Genomic DNA, 15,724 nt, shown 5'->3' on the forward strand with positions numbered 1-15,724 from the left:
AACTCCATGATCTCTGAAAGGAAATAGAAATGCCTTCTGGACTGGTTCAAGGATCACATTCTATTTAACTCTTCTGTTCATCAATTCTTTCAGCTGCTGCCTTCTGTGGTAGAGCCTTCCTTTCTAGACCGGATTATCCTGGAGGCCTGGTTTTGCATTGGAAATTCTCTGCCATGTGCCTCTAATTACTTTCATTCCTCTGTTCTGACCTTTTCTCATTATCTCCTTTTAGAGAAGGCATCTCTCTCTGTCTCTCACACACACACACACACAGAGGAATGAGCTCGTTTATACCAACTTATGGGTCCTGAATTGATTTCATTTCCCCCAAGGAAAAAATATCTAGAAATGTGCCTGTAGACTCCCATGGTGCTGTATATTCTGTATATTGCCTTATGGTAGGGAATTAAATGCATCATTTCTGCGCAGAGTTTTTATTTTGTTAAAGGTAAACTCAGAAAAAGGTGACTTCTTCAGTCTTACTTTGTCTTGCAAACAGCTGGATGAAGTCTTGATTCAACAGTATGGACTTTGGCTGGGTGCACTTGGGCTCATTAGTGAATATTATCTTTTTATGTAATGTTTCATTAAACAGCTAAGTCCACAAGTGTTCCCAAGATATGTAACGCTCAAGAAAAAAAGAAATGATTTGCCAAGTAAAGAACTATGATTTATGGTAGTTAGCTGTTACACTCAGGATCTTATTGGGCTTTGTTTTGAAAAATTATTACCACAATGGTTCTGTAGAATTTAGGAGTATAACCAGCACCATTTGGCACGTTTATGACAATAGGGTTCTGGTTTTCTTAACTCCACAGTTACATGTTGGCAGCATTTCAAATTCTTGGCACAGATGTTTAAGTGAATTTAAAGAAGAAACATTAAAAACAAAACATCAGGCAGTTTTGAGTGTCCAAATGTAAGCACAAGCATTATTTTCTTAACATGAAGTCGGCATGTGCATAAAACCATAAATTTGCTAATAGATGAAATGGGAAGCATGAAAACCACTTGCAAAGGGCTTTTAGATTTTCTTTTCACTGAATGCAGTATCACTTTTCTAGAAGCATCCTACTTACATCTATCAAATGAGACTCGAATTTATGTGAGCCTTTTCTCTGGAGACAGGTTAGTTTCTGAGCATGAATAAGCACGCAGACTTGTTCCCATCACACGGGGCCACATGGCCGTACCACCGAGATCCCTGGCTCTCACACTCACAATGCTCAGATTCTGGGAAAGTAGCTTTCTGGAAACTTGTTTTAAATGCACAAGTAGGCCAGGCGCGGTGGCTCATGCATGTAATACCAGCACTTTGGGAGGCCGAAGCAGGAGGATTGCTTAAGTCCAGGAGTTGGAGACCAACCTGGGCAACGTAGTGAGACTCTCTCTGCCAAAAACAAACCAAATTAGCTGGGCCTGGGGGCACACATCTGTAGTCCCAGTTACTCGGAGGATGAGGTGGGAGGATGGCTTGAGCCTGGGAGATAAAGGCTGTAGTGAGACATCATCATTCCCCTGCACTCCAGCCTGGGTGGCAGAGCAAAACCTTGTCTCAAAAAAAAAAAAAAAAAAAAAAGGACAAGTGGCAAATAGCAAATGTACTTACATATCTTACATGTGAAGGAGTAAACATGGGCCATAGGGCACTCCCCATGGCCTGCCCAGAGGAAGCTACTGAAGCTGCTGTCACCAATGGGCAGTGTTCCCCGACCCAGCTTCCCAGGGCCCCACACCCCCAAGTGGGCTGAGTCTCCACACACGCACACAGACTGGCACGAGCTAGCAGGGCCTTTCTGGAAGTGATCCAAGTCTTCCTTATCTCCTCACCACTCCATGTCCATTGACAAAATAAAATGTAAAAGTTCACAAAGCAAACAAATCGTCTCCCACTTACTGGCTGATGCTTGAAATGCCTCCTTTAGGGAACATCTTTCTAGTTCATGAAGAAAAATCTTAGTTATGAGAGACAGATCGATGCTGTCGGACCGTGCACAAATATACTCCGGGAAGGTGCTGGGGGAGATCAGGGCATCCCAGAGGGTGCCGCTGAAGCAGAACCGGGGTGGGTGCAAGGGAGAGGCAAATTGTATTGTATTCAAAATTAGGTCTGGTGCCATCTGTACAGTATGCAGATGTTGCTCACTGACCCTTCACTCAAGACACTGGACAAAGATTGGTAAAGCATGAACATTTATATTTAATTTACATTTTGACAATTTGCACATAAATAACATTGTAAACCAGTATGTAAACATAAGAGAGTTTGTTGTTCTAGCAAAGTAAAAAGCCAAACTTTGGTCAGTTTTAACTTTGAGTAGAGGAAAAAAACAAAACCACCATTGATTGTGGGCTCAACATTCACATGTAAGAGGCAGAAAAAAGAAGGATGGATGGTGAGAGAAGCAGGAAGTCTTTATAAAAATTCTGACTACGGGAAAGCACAAAAGGAGACAAAGAACAAATGAGTAGTTGGGAATCAAAAGTGTTTGGTCTAATGTCAATGTGATCCTTTGGTTTACCTTCAATTAAGGACTGTGTTTAATCAAACACTGATACATAAAAAAAACTGTCAGTCTTGCTAGTTACAGAAGACCAGTAAGGCTCTTGGGTTTCCCTGGATGATTCGAAATTTGTTCTCTTCTGCAGGTGAACATTAGTTGATGTGAACAAAATGTCAAATACAATTATAAAATAGATTGAAGAGTGATGTATCAGTATTTAGTAAGGAGGGAAAAAGAAAAGTTACAGTGGTAAAGTCAGTTTTTTATTTCTGTGACTTGGGTGTGACCACATAATCATAACGTGGCAAAAAAAAAAAAAGAGCCGTCTTAGATGGTCCTTAATACTAAAAAATGATGTATCTCTTCCTCCCTGGTTGTTTTGTGGCCCCCACCACTGCACCAAGGTTTTAGGGTCTCTTACAGTAGGCAAGGGGTGCCCAAGCATACCGATGTGATTGTGAGGCCACCAACTATTAAGCAAAGTCTCAGAAACGATTTTTCTTTTTTTTGCCCTTAGAAAAAGTAGATCTTTTACATGGCTTGGCTCACAATTTAAGTGGTTATAAATATATATACATATGATATAGTGGTATAAATAGATTTATAAATATACATCATTTTTTGCTACACTTTGAACACCAACATGTAATCTTTGGGCTTAGCAGAATAAAAGATAGAATGACACAAAGTCTATCTTGCTGGAGCACATTTACTTGGTTTCTCCTCTAGAGAAGCAAATCATTAGATAAGACATCATTTCCTGCACTACTGGACACACTCAATGAGGTAACTGTTGTTGAACAACTTTGCAATGCCCTTTCATCTTCCATTAAATTAACCATAAAATGTAAAAACACAAATACTGAGGAAAATCTGAGTTTTACAGAAAAAAATACAATTGATGTGTTGGGGATAGGAATGTTCATTACCCGCTTTTACCCCAAGATGACTAGAATACCCGTTTTTTGTTGTTTGTGTGTTTGTTTTTAAAATGTGGCCTGAGCCTATCTACCTCAAATCCTTCCTGGTAGAGCACCATGTTTGTGCAATTTTGACATTAAAAAAAAAAAAAAAAAAGCAACAAAAACCAGCAACAGAACACCACCCAGACTCAAGCCCCAAACCTCACACATACAAAGCCACCTATGCTTTGGGGAAAATTTCGCAGTGGTTTTAAAACATGGCTATTTGTCTTTTTCACATTTTCTGATGATACAATGGATGTAAAAGTCATATGGCTGCTCTGAACGGCCATAGGACTCGGGGGGTGGGCAGGGCAGTGGGAGGATTCTGCTCTTTTGGAGAGAGAGACAGGTTGGTAAAGCCTTCCTGTCACCCTTCTGGTAAAATTGTGGCTGGGGGAAAAACATGAACTATCAACAAAAATATACAAGATTCCCTTTCTTGTTTCTTCTACTTAAGTTATTCTTGGGTAATTCTTCACACATACCCTCAAGTTATGGACAATGCTGTTCCAATGATAGGATCCCAGGAATGAACACATCAACTGTCTAACGTCGGCAATTAATTACCCAAACCTCATTTTCAAACCATTATTAGAGAGAGAGGTTGACTGAAGTCATATATTTGTTTAACTAAATCTTAGGTACTTACACAGATGTGCAGAAATTATCTACAAAGAATGGCCACAAGACAAAAATACATTTATACTCAAATTACAAGGAATCTTTCCAGTCATTGTAAACTTTTTTAATTATTGCTTTCTGAATGATAAACTGTGTAATAAATTATGAAGTATTATCATTGAAAAAATAATTATGACTAGGCAATAGTCTTAGTAATGGAAGGCTATGCAAATGTATCCACACAAATATTCAAAATACACAGGGGCAAATATATAGACACAGGTGTAAATAAGTATACATAATATGTGTGTGTGTGTGTGTATATATATATATATGGCCTTTGCCTTGTTCATGCCCTGAGATTTCAGTAACTTTGGAGTTCCTTCTTTAATTCCAGGGGTGAGGGGAAACCATTTGCTGTTGAGAGCTTTGCAGAGCTGGAATTATGTACAAGCAACTTCCTATAGGCACCCTGACTCACCAAGTCATAACTTAAGAAACAAAACAAGTGTTTTCTGAAGATCTTAAGGATCCATTGGTTCGACTGTTTCTTGTTTGACCTTTACAGGTACCAGAGGTAGTGGGTTGCTGGGAGGCAACTTCATGAGGGGTAGATCTGATGACTCATAAAGGCTGCACCCTGAGGAGAGGAGTCCATTCCCCATGTTTCTTTGCAAAGACGCTTTCAGGCCACTTTCTTCTTTCTCTTTTCTGACCACGGCCAGAATTTCCTTCTCCACTACAGAGATCACACTAATGTCATCCTCCACGTCCTCGAGCCGGTCAGCATTGTCGCTGATGTCAAACTTCTCGATTTCTTCATTGATTCGGGTCAGATCTTCCAAGGGCAGCCCGGGCGCCGGGGCCGCAGCACAGTTCCCTTTCAGGTGAACCTTGAGGCTACAGAGATGGATGTAGTTCTTGTGGCACCGGGAGCACTTGTGGGGCCGCTCCCGAGTGTGCAAACGCTTGTGCAGTTTCAGGTGCACAAACTGGGTGAACTTGGCAGGGCACACCTTGCATTGGTACGGTTTCTCTCCAGAATGGAGTCGCAGGTGGGTCTTGAGATTGCTGGTGCTGCTAAATCGTTTGTGGCAGACCTACAGTGTAGGGGAGAGAGACAGCGGGGAAGGGAGACAGGAAGGCCAGAAGATTAAGAGTTGCCAGTTGGAGGGGCAGGCTTACAGGCCAACGCCCAGCAACCTGGGAGGTGAGAAGCCTCCTTGTGGCACCTCCACTGTGGTATTAAGCAAACAGGGGGACGTGGGCACACGGCACACGAGTGGCTGTTTATTTCCCCTACCATTTTCCCACCCACTGGAAGCTGGCTGTGTCATCTCAGGTCATCAGCAGATACAGAGCACTGGGGAGGCCCATAGTGCCATCAGCCCGGGACAAGGCAGAATCTGGTGTTGGCTTTAACTACGGGCTATATAGGACATGGGAGGGTGACTCACAGACATTTTCTACAAAGGTCAGAAGGTCTACCCAGAAAACACTGCGCACCTGGCATTCATGTGGCTTTTCTCCCGTGTGTACCAGGTAGTGTTTCTGTAGGTGGGCGAGCTGAGTAAAGCCCTTGTTGCAAGTCTGACATTTGAAAGGCCGTTCTCCACTGTGCACTCTCAGGTGGACCTGGGAAGAAGCCACATGTGTTAGCTCTGCTCTCAAGCTGGCCCTGAGACCTAACATTTCTGCTCAAAGACTCAAGTGTTGAGGATGCAAGTATCTTAAGAAAAGCATCAAGACAGTCTCAAAAAGAAAAAATCTTCATGCTTTCAGAATGGTGCTTTTCTTAAACTAAAAGCACAAAAATCACAGGCTAGCAGGGTTTCACCTAATCCTCTAGTCCAAACCCCTAATGTTTTTGTTATTCAGAAGAAAATCAGGAGAACGGAAGTCACTTGTCCAAAGTCAAAGAGCTGGAAGTGGCAAAAGCCAGGTAGAATCCACACCCACTATTCCCAACCTGGGGCTCATACTACTGCAAATGCAATGGATGCCCCGTGGAAAGCAAGCTAAACACAAACACAAGCATGCACTCACAGCCCCTCGGGGCTGCTCTCTCTCAAGGCCTACCTTCAGATTGGAGAGCTGGCCGAAAGTCTTGGCGCAAACGTTGCATTCGTACTTGATCTTGCCGTTCTGCTTCTTCAGCGGGTAGGGAAGGGTCTTGTAGCCGGTCATGTTTCTTTTGTTTTTAATGAGATTCATGGCTTCATCGCTGCTGGGGGCTGCCATAGCTGCTGAGGTAGCTTTGGGCTGCACCACATGTTCTGCCGTGGCGGCTGTTCCCGCCGTGGGAGACCCGCTTGTGGGGCTACAGGCCTTGTCCTTCATGCTGGCGGCGGCCCCGGTAAGGGAGAAGGCACTGTGGGGCGCCGGGACAAGCACCTCCCTGGGATGCTCCGGCTGGAGCAACCTCCGGGCTCCATCTGAAGGTAGCGAGCTTGGGAGAGAAGTGGGGTTGAGCATGGGGTGGGGCAGGCTGCCCCCACCGAGGAGATTGCTGTAGACAGGGCACAGCCTCGGGAAGAGGCCGAAGTTGTTGATGCCATTCATGCTGCTCACAGCGCTCAGGCCATTACAATTCATGCCATAGGGGGGCAGGAGGAACTTGGGGTAGTGAGCGTTGTAGGAGGGGATGAAAGCTGGCGGGAGGTGGGGCAGGGGTGCGTAGCCAGGGTAAGAGCCCAAACCTTCCGTGCTGTAGGGCGCGTTCAAGTAAGCGTAGGAGTCCCGGTGCTCTTGAGAGCCGGGGCCCACAGGGGACACCGTATTTCCGGGGCTGCTGTGAGGGCTAGAGCTCTTGAGGCTTTGGTCCGGGCTGCTTCTTGCAGAGGGGCTTGGAGTGGTGGAGGACGGAATGGGGGAGCGAGTGATGTACGTGGGTCTCTCCATCCCGTAGGCCAGGGAAGCTTTCAAAAAGTCTTCCGGCAGAGGGGCCCGGATAGGGTAAACGACCCGAGGGTAGAAGGGCATTTCGGGGCTCCCATGTCTTCTAAAGTCATCGACGTCCTTTTCTGACGGGAGGGGTGAAATGTTCGAACGGTAGAGGTCCTTTCCTTTGGAGGGGTTGGAGTCCAGTTTTAGGATTTCTTTGACGCTGTGCTCTCTCTTTGGGACATTCTTTGGGCAGAGTTCATTTTTCTCAGTGCTGGGCTGCTTTAGATTGCTCTGTGTTTGTGCTGAAGTAAAGAAAACAGGGCGATTACACAGCGGGCTAGAGAGAACTGAAACAAAATGGCCAAACTTGCTCCTCCTTCTTGAGAAAACCTGAGTACCAGCTAGGGACACAATCGCCACATAGCTGGCTTCCAACGCGCTCTCATTCTAGAGGGCTCTGGGCCACTCACTCAAAAGTGCAGTTCCATTTCCTCCTCAGCAAAATGGGGACAATGGCAGCACGGACAGAACAAACAGCAGCCTTGGGTAATTCTGTTTTCATTAGTACAGACCTTATGATAGAAAATTGATGTTTAAGCTGGAGTAAAATAGCCTATGCCAGATGCAGTGGCTCAGGCCTGTAATCCCAGCACTTTGGGAGGCTGAGGCAGGCCGATCACCTGGAGAAACATGGAGAAACCTCATCTCTACTAAAAATACAAAATCAGCCAGGCGTGGTGGTGCATGCCTGTAATCCCAGCTACTTGGGAGGCCGAGGCAGAAGAATCGCTTGAACCCGGGAGGCGGAGGTTGTGGTGAGCCAAGATCGTGCCATTGCACTCTAGACTGGGCAACAAGAGTGAGAAACTCTGTCTCAAAAAAAAAAAAAAAAAAAGATAGCTTCCATTTTAATGGAGTGGAAAAATACTGGGGTGGGGACCCTGTCATAGGTTAATAAAAGTCTTTCTGATGTTCATGGTTTACCTAAAGGAAATCAGCACACCCTGAGAACTAAATGTGAAAGATTAAGACTCATTTCAAGTAATACACAGTCATCAATTTTCACCTCTACTCTTGTTGAATAAGAATTTGATAAAGCCCTGTTCAAACTGCCTATGCCAAGGAGCTTAGCGAAGTGAATGCCACCCTTCCTGGCAATGTGCAGACAGCATTTCACCAAAGCTCGGTCTGGTCTAGCCAGGATTCCAGCAGTGCTGGCCCCTGGAGTCACAAGGCGTGACAGTCACCTCTGCCAAACCACAATAGGTACTTCCTGAGCCAGTTCAATTACTTAGCGCACCCAAGAAAACAGAACAGGCTAAGAGGAAGGCACTTATTCCCAAAGATGGCACGTTATTACTTGGTAAAGATACTACTTAGGAACAGCAGCAATGAGGACAGTTCTAGACCTTCCCTGCCACAGCCAGCCTTGTGTCCTCGCCACACAATAAACGATGCCTTCAGGAAAACACCCATCTGAGCAGGGAAAACTGAAAATTCCGTGCTCAGCCTTGCCTGGAAACCAAAAGTAAAACATATGATGTTTAGTTTGAGCTCTGATTATTGGAGGGCAGTCACTCAAGTCAGGACACCTGCCTTAGGAATGCACTAAAGCCATCGGCCGCTGTCGATGTGTGGAGATGCCTTCAGAGGCAGCAAGTCTGAGGGATTGCGCTGAAGCCTTTGTGCAAATATCCTTCATCGTCTAAAAAATGTCCCTGCTTGATTAGTTGAGAAAGAACTCCAGGCTTGCTATCTGATAGGTCTAGAAATGAACTCTGTGAAACTCCAGAACTGAACCCTTCAAATGTATTCTCTAGGCTGACTGGCTCGAGGGATTCCAATTTGAGAGCCCCTTAGAGAATGTTATCTCCTGCCAGCTGTTATCAGTTCCTCCTGGGCGAGCCTGAAGCCCCAGAATAAACACAGAGAACTCTGCTATCAGGGAAGATGCTGATGGGGGGCCGTGATGGAAAGCTTGTTGAGGGAGAGGGATTTCTGAAGCCACTAAACCAAAATAAATATCTCCTTATCAGGCCAATATCGGTCTTTCAATGAGGCCCAGCAGGCAGGAAGTTCTAATTGTCACTTTTGTTTTTTAAAGCTAAAATGGTAAAGGATAAGAAAGACAACTAAGCTTGAAAACTGATAGGCAAGGCATCTCACAGCCACAGGAAGGAGTTTTATGAAGGTGAAAAAGAATGATTTGGAAACATCTATATAGGGTCAAATTCATAATGATTTTTAAAAACGATGCCACTCGAATAAAATGAAAATACAAAAAACTTTATCCTCATGACTTTGAGGCATTTTTAGGTGGATCTAAGTTTCATGTTTTTTCCAGTGGCTTTCATACTCCCTTGGTTCTATAATTTAACAAATAATAAGCATAAATTTGCAATAAGCATCAAGTTTCAGTCCATTTGTGGCACTGCCCCTCACATTTAGCCAGGCGTTCTTCTTAAGCACCTTACTATAATTTGAATATTGAACTGATATGAAACTTACGATTGGGCCAACAAAAAAGTCAGAATTTTAAACTTCCTATGCAAAATGCTTAGCCCAGTGCCCAGTATATAGTAAACTCACAATAAATGTTTGCTATCTCTAATGCCTTCGGAAAAAAAGATCGCATCTTATTCTAAAAGAACATCCAGAGTGACATGTTAGCCTCCCTAAGATGCTCTACAGGTGGAAATTAGGAAGTCCATATACAGTAAAGGTGCATTTTAAAAAATCATCCTTCAGCAGCTGAGTAATCAGTGGAGCTGGTGTCATTTCTGACTCTCCCACTCAGCAGCAGCTTGAGTTAACATGAAAAAGAAAATCAAGATCTGTTTTTGTTCTGAAATCTTAAATGGCTGTAGGCGGACGGAGTCATTTCAAGAGTGAACTGCTTCTGAAGACTCCGAATGGCTTAATTATGCCGACTCACATTTTCGATCTATAATAAGAACCCCAAGACTATAAGAAAGAACCTAGAAGTTCTGCAGTAGGCAAAACAAAGTCTCTTTTCAACTGAAACTGAGAAAGCAGATGAACATTTAGAAGTCTATAATTTGGTCAACTGTTTTCTAGATGGGTTAGTTAGATAGACAGAAAAAAAATACACCCCCCCCCCAATTTGGGAGGGGTAGGGGTTTCAAACTTATTAGTTCTTTTATTCCTTTTCCTTTGTTTTTAGAAAAATGCGTTTGTGATTTCTGGCTACTTACTTTTCTTTCCTTTGGTTTGTTGCAAATCCCTTCTTCTCCAAACTCTACCACCTGAACCATCACTGCCATTTAAGCCCTCACGAAGATTCTTGCACCACTTCTACTGTGCTTTAGGCACGGAAACCAACACAATTCATTTGGAGACACAATCTACCTATTAGGCCTGATGAAATAGTGGAAATTTTCCTGATCACAGTCTCAATCATCAGTTGCCACGCCTAAAACAACTGGTTTCACAATTGGCAGCAGGAATCTTGTTTTAATGTGACTGGTTATTGTTAACTCTCATTCTGTACTGTGAATATTGGACAATGAAATGTGCTTGAAAATGCTAAACCACCATTTAGAAAAAATTCTGCCAAAATAAAAGGGGACATACTGCATAAATAGAAAGGGATAAATAAAAGGTGTCATTTCACAGTATATATGAGAGCTGCTTCTGAACACCAAGTAGAAGCACTTGAACCTTAAAATACTGTGCAAAGTCTTTCCTTGAGGAATAAAAACGCCAGGCCTTTAAACCCTTCCCTTGATTGGCACAGGGTGCGGGAAACATGCAAAAAAGTTTCTTGGTGGTTGGTGCAAAGTCACTGGGGTAGGTAACCTCAAATGAACTGTTTAAAGAAAAGCAAAAATCAAAAGACTTTCCTCTGAATCCATGAATGATTAAACTCAAAGAATGTAAGGAGACTCTTAAGAGGAAGTGGCTCACTATGTTAAGAAAGCCAGGAGGGAGCTGTGCGCTTCTCCTGAGATGCACAGCTGGAAAATGAGTTCCCCAAAAATGCTGCTGTACCTGTGCATTTGTCTTTTGTTACTAGGTCCTCAGCACTGGGCCTGGCACACACAGATGCCAAAACAACCAAATGGCTCCTGGGAGGTTCAGCCCCAGGGATATGACAGAGTCTCCAGAGTCTCGGGGAGTGCTGAAGGGAGATGAGGGAAAAGAACTGCCACCTTTTTGGTCAGTACCTGATTAGACCCATCAAGCTGGAACTGGGGAACTGGGAGCCAGTTCTTTTCCTGAAGCTAAAGGATAACCTGTTGTGTAAGGACCCCAAACACATGTCTTAAAACGGGATCCTACGAGGGAGGTCCTGGTGCTTTTATAGCCCCAGATTTTCAGAAAACTGCAAACACAATCTTAAGGGAGATCAAGTCAAATGAAGTGTGGACTGAATACCAAATAACCATACAGCTGGATTATATATGACTAGGGTAAGTACTTGGTTTGCTCCTTGGTCCTAAAATCAAAGTCAAAATTCCAATTTATGTTAACATTGATATTTATTCCAAACGTCTCAAAGGTGAGAATGAGAACTAAAACAATTTCGCCTTCTGATAAAGCAAACGGACAGTGTATCAATAATTGGTAAACCTGGGTAAAGGGTAACTGGAAATTCCTTGTCCTTTTCTTAAAATGTTTTCTTAAGTTTGAAATGATATCAAAACAAAAAGTTACAAAAACTTCAGCATCTAGTCTTAACTTCTAAACCAAAAGGAACTAATTTTTAAAACTGCTAATAAGACTTAGTGATCTAACCAACAACACACAACCATAGTTACAGCAGAGGTTAGAATCTTATGGCAATTCTTCAATTGCTCACAGAGACCACTTGAGAATGACTAAAATGATGCAGCCCTCTGCAGAGAGGTCATGACAGCAATTTTAACCCAATAAAAGAAATAAAAGCATAGAAACCTCAGGAATTGAGAATTTGTTAAGATAAGGTGATAGGTGGCTACTTTAATACTGATCAAGAGATCAGATAGTTTTTTACTGTAAGGAAGGAAGCTAAGATATAAAATCTTTACGGTTATTCACTTAGAATAATACTGAAAAATTATGACGAAGTTTTTCTAGCAATGATCTTACAATGTTCCACATCAGATCCTAACTGTACATTCAAATGTACCTCTATAAATGTTCTGATGCAGTCTAAGTCCTGACAAACTACCACAGATGATGGCTATACCTTGCATACGCAGCATGTCTGGACCAATCCCTGCGATTCTCCCAGCTGCTTTTGGATAAATTAGAATTGGACATATATTTCTTCCTGTAACATTCTGAATTCAAAACTCAAGGTAGCTCTTCATATATATATATATATATATATTTTTTTAAATGATCAAGTTTCATAATAGTTAATAGGGACTCAAAAAATGTTTTTCCTCTTCCTAGTCCCTAGCTTAAGCCACCTACTTCATCCAACACATGACCAAGCAGTGTAATTAAACAACATGTTATTAGTTCACAGGGGCAGAACTGACATTACTGGCATTTTGAATTTTTTTTGTTCTGTAATCCACTTACTGAGATTCATCATTGTCAGCTCTCCGGGATAAGGGTAGTGAAGCCTTTCTGCAAAGTCCCGACAATACCACACAAGAAGTTCCTGGTTGGCAGGGATGGGCTTAATGGTGTAGAAGTAGATGTTCATCCCGTTCTGACACGCAGCCAGGTTTTGCTCCCGGGGAGAGTGTGCTGGATTCACATAGCGCATCCAGTTGCTTTTCTCTTCATTAAAGCCGTCAATGAAGTGGTGAAGCTCCCCTCTGGAATAGATCTGTCCAAGAGAAGACAGGCATGTAAAAGGAAGTCAGCCCCAAAGCTCCCCAGCACCTCTCAGAATAAACACAGCCAGTACCGTGTGTGATTTCTGATCCCCTACTGCCTAGTTAGAAAAAGAATCAAATCAGTTTAGCCAGAATAGTCTTGAATCAGCAGAAATCAGGACGGAAACAGGTAAGGCACACTTTGTCAGTTACCTTTTCCATTTCAGTTTTATCGTCTTTTCATGTTCGGGAAAATAACAGAAAAATGAAACACAAATGTTCATTTAAGGAGCTGCCTCAAACCGATTAACCCACCACAGAGTACTACTTTTGCTATCGCAGTGAATGGCAAATGGGCGATGCTACTGACTTCAGTTCTGATTATGCTGACTTTTAGTGCTTTGAGTCACTGGGTAGAAGACCAAGCCGGCTGACGACGTCAAACTGAGTCTCAGCTTTTTCTATGGCCTCTGTACTCGCCGTTTCCTACACCCCCGCCCAAGGCTTCAACTATGCAAACATCCTCCACCCCCAACCCTCCAAGTCCTAAAGTAACACTTGTTCATATGAATACTTGGAACCTTGCCTTTTTGTGGAAACACTGGGTGGGGCAAAGGTGAACTTCACCTGCCATAACAAAGTGAATACTGGGGCAGCAGCCAGAATCTCACAGTCTATTACTGAGAAGTCACTTTTCCTCTTGATAAACATGTCCAGACTTGCACTTTCCTTTTAATTCAAACGAGGGAAGAGGGAACCCCTTATCTGGGAGGAGGCTGGCTAAAACACCACACACAGAGCCATAGGCATGTGTTTTTGGAAAAAGAACAGGAAGAAAGTATGTTGTTCCTTAAAGGCAACGCAGAATGAAGAATTCGAAGTTTGTCCTAAAGTAATACTACTTCTGGTTAACAGATGCACTCATGATACTTGGCAAAGAGGCAGAGGAAGAAGAAAAATTAAAATGTACACTCTTACTGAAACTATAAACACACTTCTTATCCTTCCACACAGAGTTTTTTCTCTCTCCCTCTTTTTAGGAGGTACTACCTTTACTTTAGACTTTAAGAAATGCCCTTATACATATACAATCAGTCAATACCTAGTGTGATCTGTGACTTGCAGTCTCCAAGCAGTAGTAAGGCACTGTTCGTAGCAGGAATTTTGCGCTCACCGGACAGCAGGTTATTGCTTTTCCTTACTCACGTACCGACTGTGCTAGTCTACAGGTAGTTTCTGTATTTCGCTCAAACGTTATCAGAAATAAAAAGGAACTCTGTCCCTTTAACACAGGCGGTAAACACCAGAATCACTTTCTTTTAAGAGTAACTTCCTGTAAATTGTGAAGGGGGAAATACATGTGGCTTCATCAAAGCAGCTTGTGAGAGCTTTTGCGGTGTGTTTTGTTAAGAGAAAATGGAACAAGGCTGGGTGAATTCTGCTATCAAGAGGGGTTTTCAAGTTTGTTTACTCTGATGTGCAAACTTCCAGGAACATGGGGTTCCATCGCTCTTGCACTCTTCGCTGGGGCGGAAACTGCTTTCTAAAGCTACGGGTATGTTGATTCCAGTTAGCCTTCCTCGGACTGCAATTTACTGTATCCTCATTTAAAAACAGCAATGTCGATGCCGTGAAGCCACTCACACACAATAAAATACAATTACGCATACGTAAAATGAACACCGTTTCCTACCACCTTCCTGCACTTCCATATATTATCTAGAAGATTAAAATGTGCTGATTCATAGTACAGTTACAAGAAATGTCACTGGTTTCTCAACTTGAACATCCCTTCTTTGGCTGTGTAATTTGCATGAAACTTTTTCTTTCCTCACAACAGACGTTCATATTCCTGCCAGCAAAACCGGGATGTTCTACAATATCCTTTGCATGTGAAAGACTGATTCAAATAAATCCTCCCAAGGAAAGCCTTTCAGTTACTTATAGTGAATCTTTAAATGAAACAGGGAACTGGACAGTGAGGGGAGATTTTTAGGTGTTTCTTGCCTTTTCTCAAAATAATCACACATTAATGAGACTTATGCTGAATCGTCTTAATTCAGACCTTTAACTCCAAGAACTATGCACCTTTATGGCTCACTTCTGAGAAGACTTTATTGACAATAAAGGCAAAAATGCACTCATGCTTTCACCATTATAAGTCAGGTGAGTAATGTATTTTAAGCAGGAATAATTATTAAATAAAAATTGCGAGCACATGATTCTTAGTGAATCTGTAACCACCCTCTTTTGCTTGGGAAATAGTAAGATACATTTCTAAAAATGCAAAGCTTCCTGGATTAAGAATATTGTTTCTTAGGAATAGCTTCTTGCCCGAACAATAATTGTTCTAGGCAAAAATACCAGCTAAAGCAAGCATAGCAATTTTAGTTATCATGCAGCTGTTTCTTTTTAAAGAATTCAAATAATGTACATTTCATGTAAGTATACACAAAAACGCTTACTAAATTTAAATAACCATATCTTTATCTTCTGAGGAAATGAAATATCCCCGAGACATCTATGGGAAGAAGGAAAGCAATCTGTCTTTTTTCTGTTCACTGCTAATCCAGTCTTTTATCCAAGGATTCCATCTAATTAGTTCACCTCTGGGGGCCTTTCTAACCCTAATCTAGCAAAGGAAATTGTACTGGCTAGATCTTTTGGTTGGATTCTATAGGAAGGCTCATCATCTTGCATGACTGTTAAGCATTTTCCTTATGCTATAAGATAATTAACCTATTGTCAAATGGAATCGTTTACGGTGCACATGTATTTAAATAGGACTAGTTCTGTGGTCCTCCATTCCCCTCAACCCATCTTCCAGCTCTCCTTTCTTAATGGCATTTACTTTTAAGGTAATTCATTTGTGTCATTCCTGGCTGGGCGTGGTGGCTCTTGCCTGTAATTCCAGCACTATGGGAGGCCGAGGCGGGCGGATCACGAGGTCAAGAGATGGAGATCATCATGGCCA

At 42.6% G+C, this 15,724-nt stretch overlaps 1 protein-coding gene across 4 annotated transcripts in view; it reads right to left on the reverse strand.

Moving 5' to 3' along the window:
• Positions 1-2,176: 2,176 nt before the first annotated feature.
• PRDM1 (PR/SET domain 1) overlaps positions 2,177-15,724 on the reverse strand; it is a 23,665-nt gene continuing 10,117 nt past the window's right edge. For 2 of the 4 annotated variants that reach the window (XM_023205924.3, XM_023205925.2), the window contains exons 4-7: positions 12,509-12,761; positions 6,170-7,278; positions 5,597-5,725; positions 2,177-5,190 (exon numbers count right to left, since the gene is read on the reverse strand). In XM_023205924.3, coding sequence (XP_023061692.1) covers positions 4,615-5,190; positions 5,597-5,725; positions 6,170-7,278; positions 12,509-12,761 — 2,067 coding nt within the window. In that variant the 3' untranslated portion in view covers positions 2,177-4,614. Of the gene's footprint in view, positions 5,191-5,596; positions 5,726-6,169; positions 7,279-12,508; positions 12,762-12,963; positions 13,206-13,852; positions 14,029-15,724 lie in introns of those variants that run through there. The other 2 variants (XM_023205928.2, XM_023205926.3) reach the window with 2 other exon arrangements.

Source organism: Piliocolobus tephrosceles, chromosome 5, assembly GCF_002776525.5.
Source record: "Piliocolobus tephrosceles isolate RC106 chromosome 5, ASM277652v3, whole genome shotgun sequence".
NCBI lineage: Eukaryota > Metazoa > Chordata > Mammalia > Primates > Cercopithecidae > Piliocolobus > Piliocolobus tephrosceles.